The sequence below is a fragment of the Leptidea sinapis genome, chromosome 24, assembly GCF_905404315.1.
Source record: "Leptidea sinapis chromosome 24, ilLepSina1.1, whole genome shotgun sequence".
Lineage (NCBI taxonomy): Eukaryota > Metazoa > Arthropoda > Insecta > Lepidoptera > Pieridae > Leptidea > Leptidea sinapis.
In genome coordinates, this window is record NC_066288.1 from 1,825,135 (window position 1) to 1,847,735 (window position 22,601).

Below are 22,601 nucleotides of genomic sequence, written 5' to 3' on the forward strand. Positions count from 1 at the left end.
AATGAACTGTAATTGAGGCACGTAGCAACAATGTTGGCCGTCGCTAGCTTAGAATCTGGTTTAGATTCATATAACTAGTAGAAGTTCCTAAAGTTGGACGAGCGCGCACACAACTGCGCAATTATTCCACGCACAATCCGCGCCCAAACGAGCTTGGGCGGAAAATACCGCGCATCAGTCCGGCCGCCGCGCTCTCTCATCGATCTGTCGAGTGCGCTTTCAGGAATTATCTAACATCCCAAGTGTAGTGTGTGAAAGGAAAAATGTCCTTTGATACCGATGAATTACGTGACGAGTGAGTATTGCTTCTATATGTTCTATTTCAATGGTTATCTTGGAAATTTAGAGACGTTCTGACTAAACCCCGGAACTATATATTCTTATGGGTAATATAGAGGTCTATTTTAAAACTTGTCACCTATACACGAATACATTAATAATAACATAACATTGCACATACCTACTTGTAGTATTTTGTAATTGTAGGTCGATAATTATTTATCTAAAATTAATAACATATCTCACACGAGAAGCACCTACCTATTAAACTGTAAACAAAACACGCTTATATCTATTCGTTTTCGAGTATGTAGTACCTAACAATAATAGAGAGACGCATATTAATTTATTAGAGAGTAGAACTGGGTGAACTTGACTTGACCCCATTTCGTTGCTAACCTAGTTCAATTCAAAAGAGTCATTATCTGGAACGTTAAATTCTACTGTAAGGAAATTAAACAAATAATTATAAATAAATGTTTATATTGCAGAAACTAATTAACTGATCGTTGTATAATATTATTAAAGGATCAAATTTTAACCTTAAATTTTCATGTACTGAAATTAAGAAAACCGGAGTAATTTTCTAAGCGGCCATTAGAACAAAGACTGCTTATACGGGCTGTTTATAATAATACTAGGGCAATATCTAATTAAATTCGACCGATATATTGTAACAAATTATCATGCACTAAAAATCTTAAAAGAAATATGAAAACATCTTATACCTAGAATAAATTTGAGTCTTAAAATTAGAGACCAAGTTTTACAATCGAGCTCACGTTTAAATATTTCAGTACAATCGTATGTTATCATAGAAATAAAACTATTCACGGTAGGAAGTATAGAACAATTGCTTAAAATTCATATAAATTATTACAAATAACAAACCTATTTATACGAAGATCAAGAAATGTTAGTCTTGCATTACATAATATTATAATAAGGCCCTTTTCGTTTTAAAGAGCTGTTGTACTAGAAGTTTCAAAGACAGATAGATAGATTGTATATCAAGTGAACCGCCAATCTCCTATGTCAAGTGACGGAACAAAACATGCTATTCGATTCTGAGAACTGGTAGAAACTAGCCGCGTTAAGTAGCGTCTAAGTTAACGTAAATAAAAGTGAATAAAACATGTAAGTAATTATTTTTTTCTCTGCAGTTGATTATATAGGTACTTATCTAGTTTTACATATTGTCAATGCGAGGTATAGCTAAATTAATGCACAGTATATCGATTTTAAAGTTAAATTGTATGTTCGTTCAAAGTATTAGAAAAATGCATGCATTTAAGTTATTTATTTTGTATGTTTTGATTTAAATCCTAGTTATCGAAGTGCCCTTGAAATATGTTTTTAAAGACATTGCTTCTATAATATCTCTTATCAATAAAGTTTGTTTATGTTCGGTAATTAAGCCAGCTGTTAAATGTAACGAAAAGTCTACAATATTATGTATCTACCAAATAAATAGTAGTATCGTTAAGGGATCAAAATATATAAAAATATGTATCAAATCAACAATTTAAAAAATATTAGTTTGTTCAATGGCATTGAATGTAAATAGGTAACTAAGTGCTGTTGCAACATTAGTTCTGGTCAAATACTTTCTCGCACTACATAATTCAATGTTATTTGTTTACAAAATATGAATGTAATTATTAAGATTTGAATGTCGAATAAATATTGTATAAACGATTAATTGAATTTCACTTCAAGACAACAAATATTTCGTTTCAATGATTTATTATTGTATTAATTTATTCATATAAATAACTTTAACAGAACTTCAATGTGCGTGGTGAGGAACACAGTAATAAAAGTAATATTTAAAAGTAAAATTATATTTAACTATATTAATAACAAAACTTACATACCTATAATTTAACAAACAAGATAAGTGCTGTTTTAAAATATTCAAAATGCAAAATGCCTTATAAAATGTAGAACAGACATTCATGTTATGTATTTTGAGATCTTTAAAACGACACATTTACGGCTTACAACTATGAAATTTATTGTAAGTACCTACCCTGGTTTTTAGCGCTATAGCCAAGGTTTCATCTCGAGGAAGGCGTACTTGTCTAATTATAATCAAGTAGACATACATATCGGATTCTGAAAGCTGCTTTTAGAAATAATTAAATAACTAGTAGGTATAATACAAAAATGTACTATTTGCAAATGCACTGCAGTTTCTAAATAAGTACAACAAATTACAATAAACGAGTTGAAGATACATATATGTATGAAATGCTCTATTAAAATCACTTATTTCCAGACACCTTAAAATTTTCTGAGAAATAATGAACGGCGTGAAGTTAGATCAGAATGGTGACGGTGACGGTATAAACGGGTTACATTCCACAAGTAATGGCCACCACCACCACCAACCCCACAGGAAGGTGTACGAAAATGAAGATATCCACCGAGATACTGATGTAGAAGACGTTGACTCTGTTAGGTTCGATGATATGACAGCTTTGACAAACACTAATATATAATCAGAATATGCTAAGGCGTGGTTAACAAAGGCTGTTATCTAACTTTTATGTTATCAAAATATTATTCGCATTACTAACCAATATTAACAGTATCACATCATTATGCTAATAATAAGGCTAGTCAAAAAATAATTAATTCTCGATATTATGAGTAAGAAGACAAAACTTTCAGCGTTCATTATTAATTAATTATAAAATCTTTACCGTATTCCCTCGTTTCGAGATCTGTTGAGATTCTAGAGAGATGAGATTCTCATCTAAATGTCACAGCTAGTATCGACATTTGTCGGCGACGATGTATCTAGCGACATTCAGTTCCATAGTCACTTGGAAGAGAAGGCCTAATTGGCCTCTAAAAAGATTATTGTACTCAGTGCAACTATATAAGGAGCAAATTCAACCTCACATGGAGTATTGCTCTCACCTCTGGGTGGCGCCCCTCACCCCAATACCTACTAAATTCTTCCATTTGACCGGGCTTGATAATGGCATCTCTCTGCATCTCATAAAGTATATAAATAAAAATAAAAATGGGCTTTTATTTCCAGTAAATTTACATTTCTTGAAATCTATGTTTTTTTATAGTTTATTCTATGTTATTTATTTGTCTCTTACTAAATATAATTTCATGTGTATCCCATGTATTATATCATGGTGTTTATAATTTTTATTTTATCTACCGGGACCCTAGAATGAGTGAAGGCCTCCTCCAGCGATGCCCATTTGACTACTACTTAAGCTACTTTTCTCCAATGCGGACTAATTATTGCTTTAATATCATCTTCCCATCATTTGATAGGTCTACCTCTTGTTCTTTTGACTAGTGGGACGTTCCAGATGGTTATTTTTTGGTCTATCTCTGATCTGTCCTGCTCACTTCCATTTCAATTTTAGTGCGTATCTCAAAGCGTTTGTTGCTAGTTATTTTTCTTATTTTAGTGTGCCGTATTTAACCAGCTTCCTTATCTTTAATATATCACGGAGAGTGCCCAAAAGAGTTGATATGCTTGATACTACTGCAGCCGAATCCCACCACCGGATTTTACGTCAAAATGCGAAATTTCATCCGCATCATGTTGACGTCTGACATTCCAAATGCACGGTGCATTGTGCAACGAAATAATTGCAATTCTGTATTTTCTTTAACACATTATTTCATTATTGCGATTGAATAAGAAAGAGATCAAAAAAGAGCAATTGAGGGAAGTTTTTAAGATGTTAATATGTTCCAAATTAAATTTAAAAATTGCAATGTTTCATTTGCTAATTACATACTCGAGATACATTTTTCAAGACGAATTTTCCACATTGGGTTCAGGGCATCGCTAATGGGTACACACCCACGGGATAAATATTGTATTTCTCTTATGGGTGTGTATCACACGCCTTCCGTCCACAAACAGGACGTTGAAAAGTTAAATTTCACTTCAATTGACCAAACTTTCTATTCGGTATGTTTCAACTGTTTTTAAGTGTCGCTTCTGCCTCAATAACTGCATGGAACTTTACTTAGCTATCTATGTCTTCGCACGAAACTGTTTTCTATTTCAAATGTCTAATCTTACTGCCCTCCCGGGGTCCTATTCAGACTCACAAATACACTCATTAATAGGACACATTTTTCTCCTTATACAATTATTAACCGTTATTTTTCAATTAAATTGTTTGCTTATTATTGCCGCATTGTTTTGTGTAGATATCCCGATGGCACGGTTCGACTCCGGAATCCCAACATCGAGCTCATGGATCAGGACATCCTGTACCACCTCACGCTGGGCAGCGGGTCACATGACTTGGTCGAGATGTTTGGAGATGTCAAGGTAATATTACATACAACACTTATTTTTATGTGAATCACTCAAAGGATTAATTTAAAGCAATAGAATTAAGGTAAATTGCGCAGGGGGTGGCGTACGCAAATTGCACTCGGCGTACAATTACCATTCCGACGCGTTGACGCGTTTTCTCTGTGTAGGTCTCGAAGTGCACGGTAACTTATATTTTTTATATTAAGAATACAATCACTAGTGAGGCGACAATCTGGTAAGTGACCTTATAGGGAATGTAAACCGCAGCCCATGGCAATTTGCAATTCTAAATAATATTCTTTAAGCCTGGTTGGTACCTATAACATAAAATGTTATACAATGCTAGGTTCCGGTCAAATTCCGTGCGTATAATACATCCAAATAGCATGGACGGAGATTAATGCATCATTCTTTATGTTACAATTTTATGAATTGACATTTGTATTCTGTTTTGGTGGACCTTGAAGAAATAAATAAATTTGTAAGTTAACATTTATTATTATTTGATCGGGGTTATTGAGGACAGCTGTTTTTAACAGCCCGCCCGAGGGAAATCGCTGACGTACAATATACATTCACCGTACTCGGGAACATATCTGACATCATGTCAAATTGTTAGCCTATTGCCTGGATTGCAGATTCAATTTTAACATTTTGTAAAGGAATGTGTTGGTGAAAGGAATGTGTACACACGATAGAGCTTCGAGCACTCGCCGTAAAGTACTTCTACGTAGTCTCACAATGGGCCCGGGGTCTAATTACAGAGATAGGAACCTCGCAGTTGTAATTCTCGCAGTTCCAGCATGTCAGATACTATATAATACTGATAAAATATTTGTTTTCGCCGGTCTGTATAGTAATTTTGCAATACAACGCTGTTCAATACATAAGCTGGTAACTGTACAATATGTTGTTGAAACTAACTTTTTGTTTATAAATATGAGTCTGACAGTCGCAACACTCTTTAACATTTCTGTGATATGAAAATAGCGTACATTTCCCATTATAAATGTTAGAACTAGACGAAATCGCCTTATCAGCTCTTTATTATTAATGATTTTGCCTATTTATTCTCTTAACCTAAAGCTCCAATTTATTTTTATGAAAATTAACAAAACCTAAGGCCTACGTCGCATAGCCTACATCGAAACAAAAAATAAGTACTGCGGCAAAGCACTTGGAGCGCATGGCTTCGAGTAAGTAGACCATCTTCCACACTAGCATTGATTCATACACGTTTAGCGCAAATGAACAAATCTTTGGACGATTTTTTTTCTTCTTCTTTCGGAAATCTCTAAGGCACTTGTAATCTACTATGCCTTATTAATAAAAACCTTTATTAACCTTTTTATTAATAGTCATAAACTATTAAATTTAAAGACCTAAAATTAAGAAACTTAACCATTGTACTGTACTTTATTATTTCCGTCCACTTCTTAATCGATCCATGTGTATGTTATTAAGAACGACATAGATCCTTCTTCATCAACTGTTTGCCAAATGTCAGATGGTATCTCTCTCATCGCGTCGTGCTCAGAACGTGTGCCCCTGAGTTGTTAACGTGTTTATTCCACTACTCATATTCAAAAGGCGTAGCCCCGGCCTCATGGATGTCCTGGTCCATCCGATCAATAGCTCCCTGCTCTCCAAAATCAACTACCGACACTACGGCTTTCGTCACGTTCGGTCGGCGGTCTGGCTATAGCGAAGGCCTTCGATGGTTTATGCAAGTTGACGACCAGCTTTCTCACAGCTTTCATGTTGTAGTCGACGGTTATTGCTCGAATCCGAAGCCCGTGACCGCTGTAGTTCCCCCAGGGTATCTCCAACACAGTTTCTTTTGCACATAAATAATATGTTGGATGCCTTCAACAGTTTAGTGCTGGAAGAAATGTGTGTGTCTTCTATCAAGTCCTCTCTTGAAAAGTTCGCGGAATGTTCGCGAAACTCAAGTTTGTCTCAAAAAAACCATTTGTCGTATCACCGCTGTTCGACAACACTTCCCTTCATCATTAATGCCTCGCCTAGTACAGGAATACTGGGTCTCTAAATCTCGAGCGATGGCCGATTCCGCGGTCATCTATAGGGCAAAGCCTAATTGGCTTCGAAGAAACTGGGCGTCATCTACATAGCATACATACATATCTCTACAAAGCGCAGTTCCAGCTACATATGGAGTATTTCTGTCATCTCTGGCGCATCCCCATCGAACCATTAGACCACGTGCAATGCAGATCTGCTCTAATTGTCGTGGCTCTGTCAAAGGCTAGGTCACCTGGAGTTGTGCAGAGACGTTGCTTCATTGTGTGTCTTCTACCGCATTTATCACGGAGTGTGTTCCAATGAGCTTATTGACCTGTTTCCTACCACCCAAACCCACCTTCTCATAACTCGCCACAAATTAGGATGTGTTCTCCACAGTGCGGTTTTTAATGAACTTCTTCCACGTACAACCAAGCTGTGGTTAGGACTGCCATGGGCGGTGTGTCAAGGAACGCTTCTGTGATTCCTATTGTGTTGCAAGAGAAATGCAGAAATGGAGACTAGTGCCCTGCTTCCTTTGTCTGTTGGGGTCATTACCATGCTTTCACATCGAATGTTAATTACATCTTGATACAACCTCGTGCATGAAGACCCTTTTTATCTCACTGTACTATATATATAATATATATGTATGACAAAGGGATCAGCCTACCTATCCAACGTGGTAATGTTGCCAGTATTCTTGGTACACTTCCAGAGAATAATTGTAGTTAAATATATTTTCCTTTTCATTTGTGGGTCCGTGCCCCTACGAGGTACTAAAAGGATCCGGTAAAGGGTATTCCTTAAAGTATTTGCCAGAGTAAAGAAGTCCAACTATATAACTAAGTCGATATAAGAGTCAGATAGACGTTATCAAATAAAAACATTGAAAGAGGATATAATTTATTGTTTGTGTACAGTTCGTGTGTTTTGGCGGCACACCAAAGAGGATGGAACAGTTCGCACACACCATAATGGCAGAGATCGGACATAAGCTCCCGTGCGGCACCACTCTGCAGGATATCTGTCAGTTCTCCTACCGATACGCAATGTACAAAGTCGGACCTGTGCTCTCCATCAGCGTAAGTCATATCATTTTTTTAGTAGCTATAAGTAGCATACATTACTAATATTGATTTAAATTTCATGAATTTAATTCACGGGTCTTATTTTTTAAGCTTAATTGGCTTAATTATCGTAGAAAAATGTAAAAATAATGGATATAGTGATGTGGCTGGAACAGACTGGAGAGTATGAGCGAGGGAAAGAGGATTTTCGAAAGCCTTAGGGAAGGCCTGTGGCTGAACCCGTGGTTATAAATAAGTATCGAATATAATCAGTAATACAGGATAATTTTAATTATTTATTAATGTTAACAATTAAGAATTATGTGTACTCGAGGTTGATTTTCTTCCAGGAGTTAAAAAATCCATTTTGTAAATAGATTCAACTATCAATCCGGATCTTCGATACTTCGAGTAACTACGGGCAACAGTAATTAGTAAATCGATATACAGTAGACACTGTATACTCATCTAGAAGTTATACATAAAATATGTTGCCATGTCTCAATAACATATTATTGTTCACAACACAACAGCTGGCCAGTTAACAGTTACAATAATTACAATGGCTGCCTTTATTAAGATGGACGTTTCGTTGTTCATCGCCTGATTGCATCAATTGATGCTTCTACAACGTACCTACTCTTTTAATATAATCTTAATGTTACTCTCTGTTATAACATGCTCTACATAATAATAATATGCTCTCTTATCGTCTTACCTTATCGTTGAAAAAATAAAACCCATTCCAATAATCTATTGCAGGTTATTACTGATTGCCGTGACAAATTGATTTCACGCATTTTCAAGTTTGGTTTAAGTATTATTAAATATCCTTCATCCAAGCTTGTTGAAAATAAATCATGCGGTTCTAATATTTGCATTAACTTCTCATGCGATCAATACATGACAATTTTTCAACAGCAATACTTGATACTTTTTACTATTGAATAATTTTAAGAATCTTATGAACAGAAATACAGCTGAATATTGTTATAAGTATTGAAATAAGTATGAATTGATAGAAGTAGTAATACGAAATACTAAAAATCTTCGAAACATAAATATAAAAATTCAGTTAAACATACAGTTAACACATGAAAATATCAAAAGTCCTGAGAAACGCCCTAATTCCTATTAAAACATTCTGAGGTTTTCGACAGTTAGACAATGATCTAGAAAGCACTTCTTTCACAACTTTCAAAATATTTTCCTTCTTATTTAAGTACACCTATGATGTAAGTTGTATTATTGTATATCATACGGGCACTTACAGCATGGGATGGGTATACCGTCTGTCGGTATCCTGCTGCACGAGGTTATCAAGCTGATGTACCATGCGAAGGTCCGGGATCCAGTCTTCTTCAGGATAGGCACGTGTGGAGGCATCGGGTATGAGGGAGGCACCGTGGTAATATCCGAAGAGGCTGTAGATGGTGCGCTGAGAAATGTTCTGGAGTTGGTACGTATAATTTACGTATGTACACATTAATGTATTATTTATGTCTGTTCAGGCGTGCGATAAATGTTGGTTTTTAAAACATTTTGTCCAAGTCGGTAATTAGAATCTTATTATAGAATCTTTCGACATAATACAGTATGTAAAAAATTTTTGGTCATATAGATTTTTTAATCAATATAGTGGATACTTTTATACATATATGTACCAACTGTGCCGTAAATGATTGTCTGATGATCTTATAACAATTTTTTGTGACAAAACTTGCATATTTTTAGCTACTAGACTTTGCAGGCTGCCAGCGTCAGTAGTTGTACCTGGCGTTTAACAGCAGAACATCGGGATTGACCCACGACTTATTTAGCTACATAGTGTTATAGCTAGTAATTGGGAATTAAGCTGGAACTAAGGCATAAAGTGATTAAAGCATTTTGTGGTCTACAAATTTGTGAACGATGGTTCTTTATCGGAATATACTTTAAGATTCCAGCGATCCGGATTATAAATATAAACGTTATGTCCACCCAGACACGGAAATGATATCTCGCAACTTTTTGCTCTAAGGTTACACATATCTACGATATTGGGCTCTAATTTTTCGCAGGTAGACACTTTAGATAATCCACTGCCACACTCCGAAGCTTCGGAATGTGGTGACCTAGAATTGTATGAGAGATGGTTTCCACCGATGACACACATGCTACGCAAACAGAGCTTCGGTGATACCTATAACATGCTAGTATCGGTTCAGAAAGCAGTGGTTTGTCGCGAAGATCATTGTATTAATACTACGCAGCATCTTATCTAGTTTAACGTACCACATATGTCACATTAATAATAAGTGAAGGAATCATGACATTTGAATCTCAAAGTGAAACAAAACGAATTGCACATAATCTGGTTTATCGAGTACAGCTGCGGCCGCGGCAGTGCGGTGTTGGCATTAATGTATTACACGCATAGTTCAGTGCCACGGTCGCTCTCTAACATTCCACAGTAATTCCGCTTGTATTGTATGTAATTCCTACGCAATTTTTTTTATTAAATCTAAGGTCACAAAATAACATGTTGAAAACAATGAACTTAATAAACATGGTATAGCAATAACGTGATTAAACATGCAGCAATATATATAAGTACCTACTCAGTATTTTTTTTATGAAAATAAGGGACGAGACGAGCAGGACGTTCAGCTGATAGTAATTGATACGCCATGCCCATTACAATGCAGTGCCGCTCAGGATTCTTGAAAAACCCAAAAATTCTGAACGGCACTACTATTGCGCTCGTCACCTTGAGACATAAAATGTTTTTAATCGCATTTGCCGAGTAATTTCACTAGCTACGGTACCCTTCACAACGAAATAAAATAATGCTTACAGATTACTGCTTCACGGCAGAAATAGGTGCCTTTGTGGTACCCATAATCTAACCGGCATCCTGTGTAAATGAGTCTCCCACAAAATATTCTTTGTTGTTAAGGATCTTGTTCTAATTATTCGATACAGATATAACTAAGTTTATTATAAAAATAAATCATTTATGTTATCATCTGCGTGCAAAATATACACTTATGAGAAAGTTACAACATTTATCTACCTACCACTTCGAAAAAGTAAAGCTTTAATTATTAGAAGATAGCCATCTTTGAAAGTGGCAAATTAATGCAGTTTAAGTATGTATTTATTATATTTATGTTAACCATGGACGAACTAAAGCATATGATGTATTAGGCTATTACTCCTTCGTATAGTAAGCAAATTAATATCGGATTAGGATTGTAAGTTTGACGACCAAGACCCATGTAATAATATTAAGTCTTAATTTGTTTTGTTACAGACAGTGCTAGGCAAAACAATTCAGCGGCCAGCGAAATTAGACCGTCGACTTGTGCGTGAACTGAAGGGTCTAGCGGACCCCGAGGAGCCTTACGATATTGTGACTGGAAAGACAATGTGTACCTATGACTTTTATGAAGGTATGGTCGGGGTCCTTTTAATGTGCATTTAAACCAATTAAGTGTCTGGAATAGATATGAATATTTACCGTCTAACTACGCGATTATTAAAACATGTAAGTTATAACGCTACAAAGGAAACAAAATGATATGATGTCAGCGTCTGTCAAACTTTAACAGCTGCAACGAGCCTGAAATAGCTAACAATAACATTATTTTATAGGTCTGTATATTTCTGTAATTGCTCAATCGCTTGGAGTTGCGTACAGACGTCGCTTTAGTGTTGAGTGTCATCTGTGTGTCACCATATTTAGCATGGGGAGTATTCAGAAGAACTGATCTAAACTCTAGCGCCGAATTCCACCCTCCTTATCGCATTTTCCATCAAACTACACGCCCCTAAGATCTTCCAATCTGTGTGGTGTTCCACCACAGTGCTGTTTTCAAAGAACGGATTGGGACGCTTTCTGGAATACGAGCCTAAGACTCAGGGTAACATGTAGTGCGTTGTGATCTGCAGGATCGTGTCGGTACTCTACATACTGTGTGAGATTACAAGAATATTCATAATTATCTATTATTGTTTTATTAACAAGGGCAAGGGCGTCTTGACGGTGCCTTCTGTGACTTCACGGAAGCCGACAAGATGGAGTACCTGGAACGAGTCCACAAGCACGGCGTCGTCAACATCGAAATGGAGTCTCTGGCGTTCGCCGCGCTCACACACCACGCCGGGATCAAGGCGGCCGTCGTGTGTGTCACATTGCTGGACAGATTAAAGGGAGATCAGGTAACTATAGTTTTGGTAAGTTGTAATGTAAGTGTACAAAGTAAATATGGTAGTTAAGAAAAGGTAACGGTTTGCAATTTGCCTGCGGTTGCAAAAGAGTAGCTAAAGAGAGTCTCAAAATGTCTGGGATTTTAATTAAATATTTTAACTGAGTTTCTAAAAGCATATTAAGTACTTTGTTAATTTTTTATGTATTTTATGAATGTTCTATACCGCTATGTAATATCATTTCAGGTTTTGTCACCCAAAGAAGTTTTGGATGAGTGGCAGCAGCGACCGACAAAACTCATTTGTCGTTACATTAAGAGGTAACGTTTTATATTTTTTGAAATATATACCTAGATATATATAATGACACGTATGTTTATTCTCACAAAAGTCGGAAAGTAGTCCGACCGATGGAATTGCTAAAAAAGTTAAAAACAAATAGATACTGATCAACATAATTGTTAAGGTTTCACTTCATAATATTATCACCGTAAATCAAGGCAGGATGTTGATTTTTTGGTATATTGCATTTACTTATTAAGTATACCAATGTTAAACACTAACTACCCGCGGTGCTATAAATACGTACAGACGGTCTCCTTTTTCATAACATGGATAAGACAATGTAAGTGAGACAGAGGTTCGTAACGTGTTCGTCTGCGCACGTGTGTGTGTGTGTGTCTGTCAGAGTATGATTCCTACGTCAGCAACTCTTTGTGATGTTTCAAGGCCTCTCTCGTTGCACAAAGTTGATCAGTCGGATGACCTTTAAGAGATATTTATTTTAAAGGGCATCAAGATCAATGTAAGTTTTCATTTAATGGTAACCAAGAGCGGCTTAAGTATCCAACTGGGAGAAATAGTACTCGTAGTAAACTATTGTGTATATTCCTGAACCTGGTCGTGGGAGGAGGAGTCGGTGGCTATCTATCGTGCAAGCCGTTTTGTTAAAAGAATTCTCCATGTTACAGTAATTAACATTAATGTATAGCAAATAATAGTAGAAGTAATAAAGAAATGTAATTGGCTTCTCACTGTATCTGGGGTCTTAACGGTCCGGCAACTATATATTCTTCGGAGTGTATTAAGAAAACATGCGACCCTACCCCTCAACGTGACTGTTCTTGAACGACGCAGACGCCGCACCCAAATATGTCCCATAATAAAATGTAAAACGGCCTTCGCAAAACGTCAATATGATGCTCTCTCCTCTAAGCTTTACAATAAGATTCATGAGAAGACTTTTATCTACACACTAAGCAATTTTAAAAAAGAAAACCACCACTTATCTTAAACAATTATCATATTCAGAAACGGTAAGTCTACTGTAACCTACTCACTAAGAATTACACACACACACACACACACACACACACATACATTCACATTTAATTTTTATATTTTAATTTTGTTTCGTTCGTCATTGTCATTTGTCGAGGAATCACTGACCCCGAAGATACAGTTTTAACTAGTTTCGGGGTCAGAGGTCAACCTCTTTTAATATCACTGCAAAACCGTTTTTCAATGTTCAATGTATTATTACAATTAGCGATAAAAAGATGTAAATAATTGGTATTATGTAATAAATATTGTACATTTAGTAATTTAAGAAAATGAAATAAAGTATTATTATTAAAGTATTATTATAATATAAAACAATGGACCCCTTCCTGATCCAGTGATAGTTTATTTGCTATTTTACATGTTTTTTATTTGTTGTTTACAACAAAAGAAAGTTGTTCCTCTTAATTGACAATTTGAGAAAAGTGCTAATGGACTGTTTCTTAGCTTTAATCTACTTAGTAAATTAAGTTAAATCAAATTGCTTATTAGCCTAAGGCTAGATTTTTAATCAAAATAAATCTGATAAAGCTTGGAATAACAAAATGAGTGCAATTATTATTTTTAAATTAGATTCTATTGGAGCGCTAACATTATTTATTTATTCTTCGTTTAGTTCCAATCAAAACATTTAAACAAATGGTCTCAATTTCGTTGGTTATAATTTATTGCTCGGAGTTCATATTAATATTCTTTAATAAGTAGAGATACACCGAAATTCGTTTCAAATTCGCTATTACCGTAGTTCGGCAGCTTTTACCGAGCTTCGTCTCCGGCGTATTCGGTAGCTTAAATTAATTTGAGTATGAGATGGGAAGTGAAAAGAAATTTATTTTAAAATAAAATCTAGAGCAAATGGTGATTTGCAAATTAAATTAGTAACGTGGATGTTCGTGTTTATTTAATTTTCTTGGAAAAGAAACATTATCAACTATCAAACTATTATGCTTTAATAAAATTATGAATTGGAATATTGTCTTTCAGCAAACATAACATTATTTCTTCTTTGTTACTTCTTCTTCTTTGCCGGCCCTTTTCCAAATATTTGGGGTCGGCCCTCCGTGTCATATGTCTTCCCACAGCTCGGTGCCGGGTCGTGGGACCGAGCGAAGTCAACAACTCTTTGTTGACTTCGACGGGAAGCCGAAGTCAACAAAGAGTTGTTGACTTCGGCTTCCTTGAGGTCCTTATTAAGTACTTATATCGTGTGATTCGGGCATATGGGATCGGGATTCTTCATTGCCCAGGCATAAAATCTCCCATCCTACTGAGTTTTTACTCCATTTGTAAATATTTTATATCAATATATTTTAGGAAAAATAAGTTTAAGCTATATGTAGCACTCCTAACACTTTCATAATTTCTTAATGTTCTTTATATTTCATATTCCAGTCTTATTAACAGGATGTGTACTTATTTGTTACAGAATAAAAAAATATAAAACGATTTAATTAAAGCACCGAGCATTCCCTTTATAACTTGAAAATTAATCATCATCTGACAATACTTCATACTCAGTGGTCAACCTGATTTTGGTTAAATTGTAGTGGTGGTGTGCTTCCTCAAAACAATAAAAAAAATAGAATAGATTTAGGAGGTCATATTTGTATGCTATTGTTGAATAAAAAAAAACTCACTAACGTTAGATTCTCTCTCTCCTCGACCTCTCGTTTGTACTTATAGATACATAGATAATTAATTGATGGTTTTGTATTTTGTTTTAGATATCTTCAGCTGAAGGGCCGCATATCTCTGGACGGCCATGGCTCGATCGCTGTGATGAGTCCGCGGCGGTTTAAGCTGGTTCAGCAAGAGTCCGAAACATATGATTAAATAATATACCTAACAACGGAACAACTTATATTACTATTATCTACTTTTATATTTTAATTTTGCTTGTAACTAAGTAATTTATTTTAGTTTAATATCTAGTATAGGTTCCCGTGCTGTCAATAGATGGCGATGTACCTGCGTAGTAGATTTGCCGAACGAATTGGCGGTAAAATAGGGGTGGAGGGGAGAAAGCGCCCTGTTAATGGCACTGCGCTATTAGTCGAGACGTTGTGGGACGTCGGCGCTTCACTAATACAGACGCGTATAAAAAGTTTAAGAATCGTTTCCTGTCACGCGGATTTCCATCCGCGTCCGGAGCTAGTCCGCATGTGTTTACTCCGAACGCTCCTGCCAACACGCAAGACTATGTCCTGAACTGCAATCCGCCAATCCAATCGCGTTTCGCGCGCGTGATAACAAACACATGTTTAAAATAATAGGATGCTGGTGGTCCACACGCGGAGGTATTTCCGCGTGAAGGTAAACCGCTCTAACAGAATGTTAACACACCCTCTAGCAGAGTGTCGTGGGTGTTAACGACTAAACGTGCACAAACATACCCCCACCCCCTCTCAGTGCTGTTTTTTTTCTTGTCGCGAACTAAATAGTATTTTTAAAATGCGATGCCTAATCAGAACTATAAGGAAATTAAAATAAGCTACTTTATGTCTTAAGTAATATTATTCAAAAAATCAAAGGCAGAATTTTGTTAACTTATACTATTTAATGCTCAACACTTTGGCATATCAGTCTCACTCTAACACTGAAACAGAAATGACTATATAAGACGGTCGAGAGAGTAGTGGACGGTGGTATATACCTAGTATGTTGTATCTTTATAATTTAGTAATGATGCGATCGATATTCATCATTGTTATATCTGATGTAAGTATCTACCAAATATATGAAGGTCAAAACTATTTTGTAATATTTCGCAAGTTAGATGCAGGCGCAGCATGCTGCATATCTTCAGATCCTCGTTAGTTCAAGTCGTATTTAAAACAGGAGAAGAGTCAACTTACTAACACCTTTGTTTGGTCGCCCATGAAGGATAAAATAAAATAAAATCTGTGTTTCTTATTATATACTATAAGAAATAAAATCATTGAATAAAAGTTAATCAAATCTTTTCAAAATATAAATCTTTCCTTCTTTTAATCAGTATTGTGGTTTGCAACTTATTTTTACTGATACCAACCGACTGCCATTCTGAGACTCTGATAATATATACCAAAATAACAAATACATTATGTTGTATTTAGTATGTGTCACATTGTCAGCATTGTGTCATGTTGTTTCCTCTATTTCAAGTATAATATCAAGTTATGTTCAGAAATACATATAAGTATACCATCACAGTATATACACGGGAAATCTTGCAAAATAATTTATACTTTGATATATTATTGTCAGATTATATCACTTGTAACAATATTATTATAATTGTTTCAATGTGAGGGGGTTCCTGCTACTAGTATTTTAATTTAATTTACATACACACAAAGTCTTGAACCTTTAAGATTGGACTACGCAGTAAAAAAAATTGGTGTGGACTTAGAATGATATTATTGTTAGTTGGGCTGTAAAGTGTTTTTAGATAAATAATGTTCAATATTTTGAGTGTCTTCTTGTAGCTATTTATAACTACTTATTAAAAAATTCTATTTATACGATATATTAACTAACACGTTGCATATCTCTTTTTCCTACAATAATTTAATTTATATACCTACCCGCACAAATATAATGTTTGCTGTGTTTTTAACATATTTTTTAAATACGAGTTCTACGAATGTTTGTTATTATTAGATACAAATCCTTAAATTTTTGACGATATATTTTTTGTGAGTATATTTTTTCTGTAGTCTTAATATCATAAGTATTAATAATTTTTGTTACATGTTATTTATATTGTGACTGTAGTGTAGTGTAGTAGTTAAACATTTTAAATTATTAAACGAGTTCTTGTCTGGATTACTTTAATCCAGTACTATTTAAGAGAAGAGTTTGTTTGTTGCTAATTTTGTTTTTTTGCATATTCCGTCGGAAAACTGTTTTAATGGGAATCAATTCTTACTAATACGGCGTTCAATAAAATATGTCCCTATGATGTTAAATGTGCAGTTAAAGTTTTTAGTAATGTTAGCTGAATACAAATATTGACTAAATATTAAGTCGATATTGTAATGTGCTTCCACAGTAATGAATTGTTGTTAGATATGTCGTTTTTGCACGGTCTGTTGTCATTAACTGCTTAAGATTTTGATGTCATTGTTAATAAGGATAGAAATTAATATCAATGTTTAATAATTCAATATGGATTTCATGATCTTTAGATAAAACTACATTGTTATTGCTTAAATATATAATATAAATTTTATATAACTAGGCATATTATGAGATCTTTCAATGTATGTAAATTGTGAAGATTTCAGCTCCTCAGACCTATGGGTTCGAGCTACAGGCATTTCATCCAATAGTGCGCAAAATATTATTAAATAGTATTAAATTTAAATTAGAAGCTTAGTCGACAAATACCGTTGATGTATTATGGTTACAAACTTCACTTGTATTATTTGCCACAGTACATTACGAATTGCCGTTACATAATTTAACTTAGGATAATGTAGTGCATCTTACTCGTGCCGTTGCAACAATATGTATGTATATAATACTCATTGCTATGCTATAGGTACTAATCATATTTTGTTCAGGACAATACCCATAAAAGGGTATTATTAAATCAAATATTTTTGGAAATATCTAGTTACATATCTGATTAAAGTATTTCCTAATTTTTCCTAATGATCCTCTATGTATTCAGCATTTCCATTTTATTCTCGAGTCTTCATATTATTATGATAATAAATAGGTACTGTGTTACAATGAATAAATAAAATAATTGTTGCGATACTTTCCGTGTTTAATTTAAGTCTGCCATTTTCAATTGCTCTGATAATTATAAAACAATTAGAACTTTATTAAATTATATAATGCAAGAATCCGTTAATTATGTATCATACTAGTTTCACTTCTTAATGTGAAAACCATGAGTGTATTTTGGCACGATATAATTAACTTAAAAAAACTTTTATTCAGTCTTAACATTTATAACATTTCAATTACACAAACGAAACGTATTTTGTTGAAACGTTTCAGAAATGGCAACTATATTTTCTATTGAGCAAAATATTTTTTTAAAGAAACTATTTGAGCTGTAGGAACTTCATGAGAGCGTCGTGGATGAGTCGAGGGCTAGCTTCACTGTCTGCAGTGTACCGAACACCTCGCAACGCACCATCTTCATTTCTGACTACTCCGTACTCTCCGACTATAAAACCATCTGAAGTTCTCTCTTCGACTCTATATTTCCTGTATTGTCTGCCTTCAACAACATATCCGACCTTACAGCTGTCTTGCTTACAATTATCAGGATTATTCGTTTGAACGCCGTGACTGCGACCGTCAGTCATTACGCTAATTTTCTCGTCTACTTCGTAATTCTTTTCTGGTTGATGTTCAACAATCGTCTGTTTGTTAATATCGTATGGTCGGTTCGTTTGTAAAACTGACGGAGTTGTATTCAACGTATTAGCATTTAGTGTAGTACGAGTATTTTGGATCCAAGGATCCCTATTTGGTGCTTTTTCGGGCGTGAGATTTAAAGATGCGGCTGGACTATAAAATTTCGCCGGTTCACTATAAATTTTTGCAGGTTCACTGTATACTTTAGCTGGCTCGCCATATATTTTAGCGGGTTCACTATAAACTTTAGCTGGCTCGCTATAAAATTTTGCAGGTTCGCTATATATTTTAGCCGGTTCGCTGTAAGAGTTTGAAGGCTCTTGAAAAAGTTTTTGTAGTCCAGCTACATGTTGAGGTGCATTTGGATATGAAGAACTATGTTCATTATAACTATTCGCCTTTGAAGAGTCGTGGACGACGTTAAAACTCACTGTTGTCAATTTCTGTCCAGTATCTGAGTGCCTATGAAGAAATTTTTTTGAAGAATACGATGAGGGTATTGACCTCGCAAGAGGTACATTGTCGTCAATTCCATCGGACATCTTGATAATCTCCTCTGTGTCTACCGTCGATGCAGTATCTGAGTCATATAATGACTCTAAAGAATCCTTGGTGTCGTTAAAATTAGAAGTTTGAGAATCATGGGAACTATATGTATTTCCGGAACTATTTAAATTTTGCAATGCTTTTTTAGCTTGCAGTTGCTTAATATATTCAAAATTAGCACCAGCAAGAGATGGTGATACATCAGTCGATGGTTCAATTTCGTGATATGTGCTGGTTGTAACATCATAAATTGTCGCTACAGTATCTGTTGTTGGATCGTAAGATGTTGTCACAGGTATGGTTGCTTCAATAGTCTCTTCTTTAGCATTAACATAACCTGACTTTATTTTTCCTCTACCCACTGCAACTGAAGATGTGATTCTCACCGAAATAATTTGCTCGTTTTCTGGAGAAATACTTGAATTATCTTGATTTGATATTGATTGAGTACTAATTGATTTGTGGTCATTATATCTATAATTGATATTATGTGCTGATTCTTGACTTCGCACTGGTTGTGTGTCTACCAAAATATTTGGCATTACCTGAAACAAACAAAAATATTCTATATTTCTAATGTATTGAATAATAATAATTAACAGAGAGTAAACATGTATCGTATAGTTACGTCTTAAATTTAAATAGATTCTTGAAGTAAAATTACATATTTAAAAATAAAATTCATATTTGGTTCGGTTTTTACACCATTTAGATGGTAAAGATAGATTTTATCAATATACTTTTACTATTTATAGATGAACCAAGACTAACTTAACTTTTTCATTTTATGGAAGCACTTATGCCCCACGTTTTCGGATGTATTATGGATCAATTCTTTGTAGAACATTCTATTTATGTATGAGTATAGACGTGTGTGCGCCGATCATATAGTCGGCATGCGCTTATGCTTCGGAATTAATTTACAAAAAATATTTATGGCTGGTTGAGAGGTGTAGCTAGACAGCAAAAACAAATTACTACTTTTCGAACATATAGTTCTAAAAGAATGTGTTTTTACATGCGAAACATTTTCTGAAGAGGAGGATTAAAGAATAAACGGGTCATCTGATGGTAAGTGTTCACCGCCACCCACCCTCTCTTGCAACACCAAAGGAATTACAGGAGCGTTTCCAACATTTTAGGTGGTTGTACGCGCTTTCTTTGAGGTTTTGTCCCAAGTTGTATCGTCCTGAAAACAATGAGCAAATTAGACTTAGCTGGACAACTCAATCAATTGGGACAGACGATATTCCAATACAAAATTATGCACAGTTCGGCCTGCGTAGTGTGTGCAAGCCATTTGGCACTGTGCCCGTTGACGTCACCCAAGACTGCGATTTCAGCGAAGGCAATCTGCGAAGGTACGTCTTCAACCGCCGATGAAACTCAGTTCATGAGATGATTTGTAAATTTATTGCCGCTATGGGTCCTGTCGACACGCGCAGATACGGACGCATCGCTGGTTCTTGAGACAGACTTATGTAAAACATAGCGGGGCTTAGCCGATTCACGCCGGTTTCCGTCTGAGTATTTTACTCATTCGATTCTCATGCTCATCAACGGGCCGGGCGTCTGGCCCGTTGATGTTCGTTTCACATTAACAAGTCTTTATTTGCCTCTTAAAACACCCACGTGCCCAAGCATTGGGACGTCCCTATTTGTTACACAATGTGGGGAATGGCATTCCTATTTGAGCATAAATGCTGCAGGTGTGCTAAAGTCAATTAGATACGTATTGTTCGGTAGCAATTGATATCGGTGCAAGGAATTGACAGTGTTTGTCTCCGTACGATTTATTACAATATAAAGTGATCGTTGTATTGCAGATATTAATAATAATAATATTGACACACTCATACACAAATTATCTTGCCCCGAACTAGGCATAGCCTGTACTATGGATACAAGACAACGATATATTTAATAATATACTTAGACTCGGAAACAAACATTCATATTCATCATATAAATTATTGCACCTACCGGGATTCGAACGTGGGACCTCTAGCTCAGTAGGCTGGGTCTCTAACCACTGGGCTATAGGGGTCACCAAAAAATATATTATTAACAAATTAATAACATGACAATACAACAAAGTATTAATATATTATTAACAAACTCATTACAGTTTCGTTATCATTTTAAGAGTTCCGTGCCTGGCGGGTGACCAGTGGAAATATCATTACAAACACTCTGAAGTCCGTCCGTCCATCCGACAGTCTATACACAGCAATATTTAGGTAACCGATCATTTTCATGAAATGTGTAAAATAGCCACAAATAGCGCTTGACATTAACTTCTTAGTATTTTGAGTTTAAAATCACTACCTAACGCACACATTGATAAATCAAAATTGGTAATTGGACATTAAAAGGCATAAAATGCATTTATTTTCTCAAAATTGGTTCCTTTAGAATTCTTTTTGATGTCATTTCTAATATACTTAAGACTGGTAGTAGTCTTGCACCGCTTTGGAAACAAATAGCACTCTGAGAGAGAAGAAGCGGCGCAAGAAACTCTCCCAGCATTCTATTTTTTGCGCTCTTTTAAATAAAATTTAGAATATTGTACTGTCATTGTTATTGCTATAAAATAATCATAATCTAGTCCCAGACTGTCCAATAACTTAGATATTCAGCTGTGGAGTAGTAGGAATTACGAGCATTAGGATTTACATTATCGTGCTTTCAGGCCGGTCTATACGCTGTACCCATACCCTAAGTCATACTATCTTATCAAAAAAGTTCAGATAGCGCTCGCAAACAAAAAATATTTAATTTACAAAAGTATTACATAATATAACGTATTACCATTAAAATATAACGTTAAAAGGCATAAAAGGAATTAATTTTCTCAAAAATTTATTCCTTTGGAATTATTTTTGACGTCATATCTATAAAACTAGATACTACATCTAAAATAAATATATCTTGTACGATGGTTTCTTGTACTTTTTCTTTAAATAGCGGAAGCTTTCTGCAGTTTGAAATAAAATAATATAAGAGCGCTATGGTGACAAATTAAATAATTCGAAAATGTCAATGATCGAATACATTTAGTTCTCATTAAGAGTATTTTAACTGACAAGGGCGGAAATGACTGAATGGCACGGCGTCGGGTGTCGGGCGCCGCGCGGCTGTCACTGACCGGTGCGACCTTGCTGTTGGAACTAGATTACTGGGAGCTGTGCTGTGGGAGGCAGATGTGAGCTGGACACTATTAAATAAAATTTTTGAAGGAGTCGGCTTTTAGTTCAGTATTATGCCGCGTTAAAATTCTTTATAGTTATTTATAACATTCACTTCTAATTGAACTTTTAATTCTAATTATTTTTGACCACAGTTATTTTAACGGGCATCATACCCAACTATATCATAATAAATATAATAGATTCCGATTCGCTCGACTATGATGTGCCTTAGCTGGTTCAAAATCATTCCTTTTGAATTATTTTTGTCAGCAGCATCCGTCGCCGGCCGGC

At 35.2% G+C, this 22,601-nt stretch overlaps 2 protein-coding genes across 4 annotated transcripts in view; one reads left to right on the forward strand and one right to left on the reverse strand.

The window, feature by feature from the left end:
• On the forward strand, window positions 1-17,961 carry LOC126971633 (uridine phosphorylase 1). Of its 3 annotated transcripts, none has more exons than XM_050817993.1 (9): window positions 1-295; window positions 2,561-2,743; window positions 4,480-4,603; window positions 7,537-7,698; window positions 8,957-9,142; window positions 10,979-11,117; window positions 11,693-11,886; window positions 12,121-12,194; window positions 14,940-17,961. In XM_050817993.1, the coding sequence occupies exons 2-9, from the start codon at window positions 2,586-2,588 to the stop codon at window positions 15,046-15,048; spliced, it is 1,146 nt and encodes a 381-aa protein (XP_050673950.1). In that variant the 5' UTR covers window positions 1-295; window positions 2,561-2,585; the 3' UTR covers window positions 15,049-17,961. The 3 variants fall into 3 exon arrangements, with proteins under 3 accessions (XP_050673950.1, XP_050673953.1, XP_050673952.1); XM_050817995.1 differs by lacking the exon at window positions 1-295 and adding an exon at window positions 1,282-1,416; XM_050817996.1 differs by lacking the exon at window positions 2,561-2,743 and having other exon boundaries at window positions 7-295.
• The window catches only part of LOC126971611 (uncharacterized), a 21,900-nt gene continuing 16,694 nt past the window's right edge, over window positions 17,396-22,601 (reverse strand). The window contains exon 2 of the mRNA XM_050817963.1: window positions 17,396-19,664. Coding sequence (XP_050673920.1) covers window positions 18,255-19,664 — 1,410 coding nt within the window. The 3' untranslated portion in view covers window positions 17,396-18,254. The remainder of the gene's footprint in view (window positions 19,665-22,601) is intronic.

Bases quoted from the DNA above. Each gene is read 5' to 3' on its own strand.
- LOC126971633 (XM_050817993.1), top strand. From the start codon at position 2,586: ATGAACGGCGTGAAGTTAGATCAGAATGGTGACGGTGACGGTATAAAC. The intron at 2,744-4,479 runs GTTCGATGATAT...TGTTTTGTGTAG, and splicing joins GAAGACGTTGACTCTGTTAG to ATATCCCGATGGCACGGTTC. The intron at 9,143-10,978 runs GTACGTATAATT...GTTTTGTTACAG, and splicing joins TGAGAAATGTTCTGGAGTTG to ACAGTGCTAGGCAAAACAAT.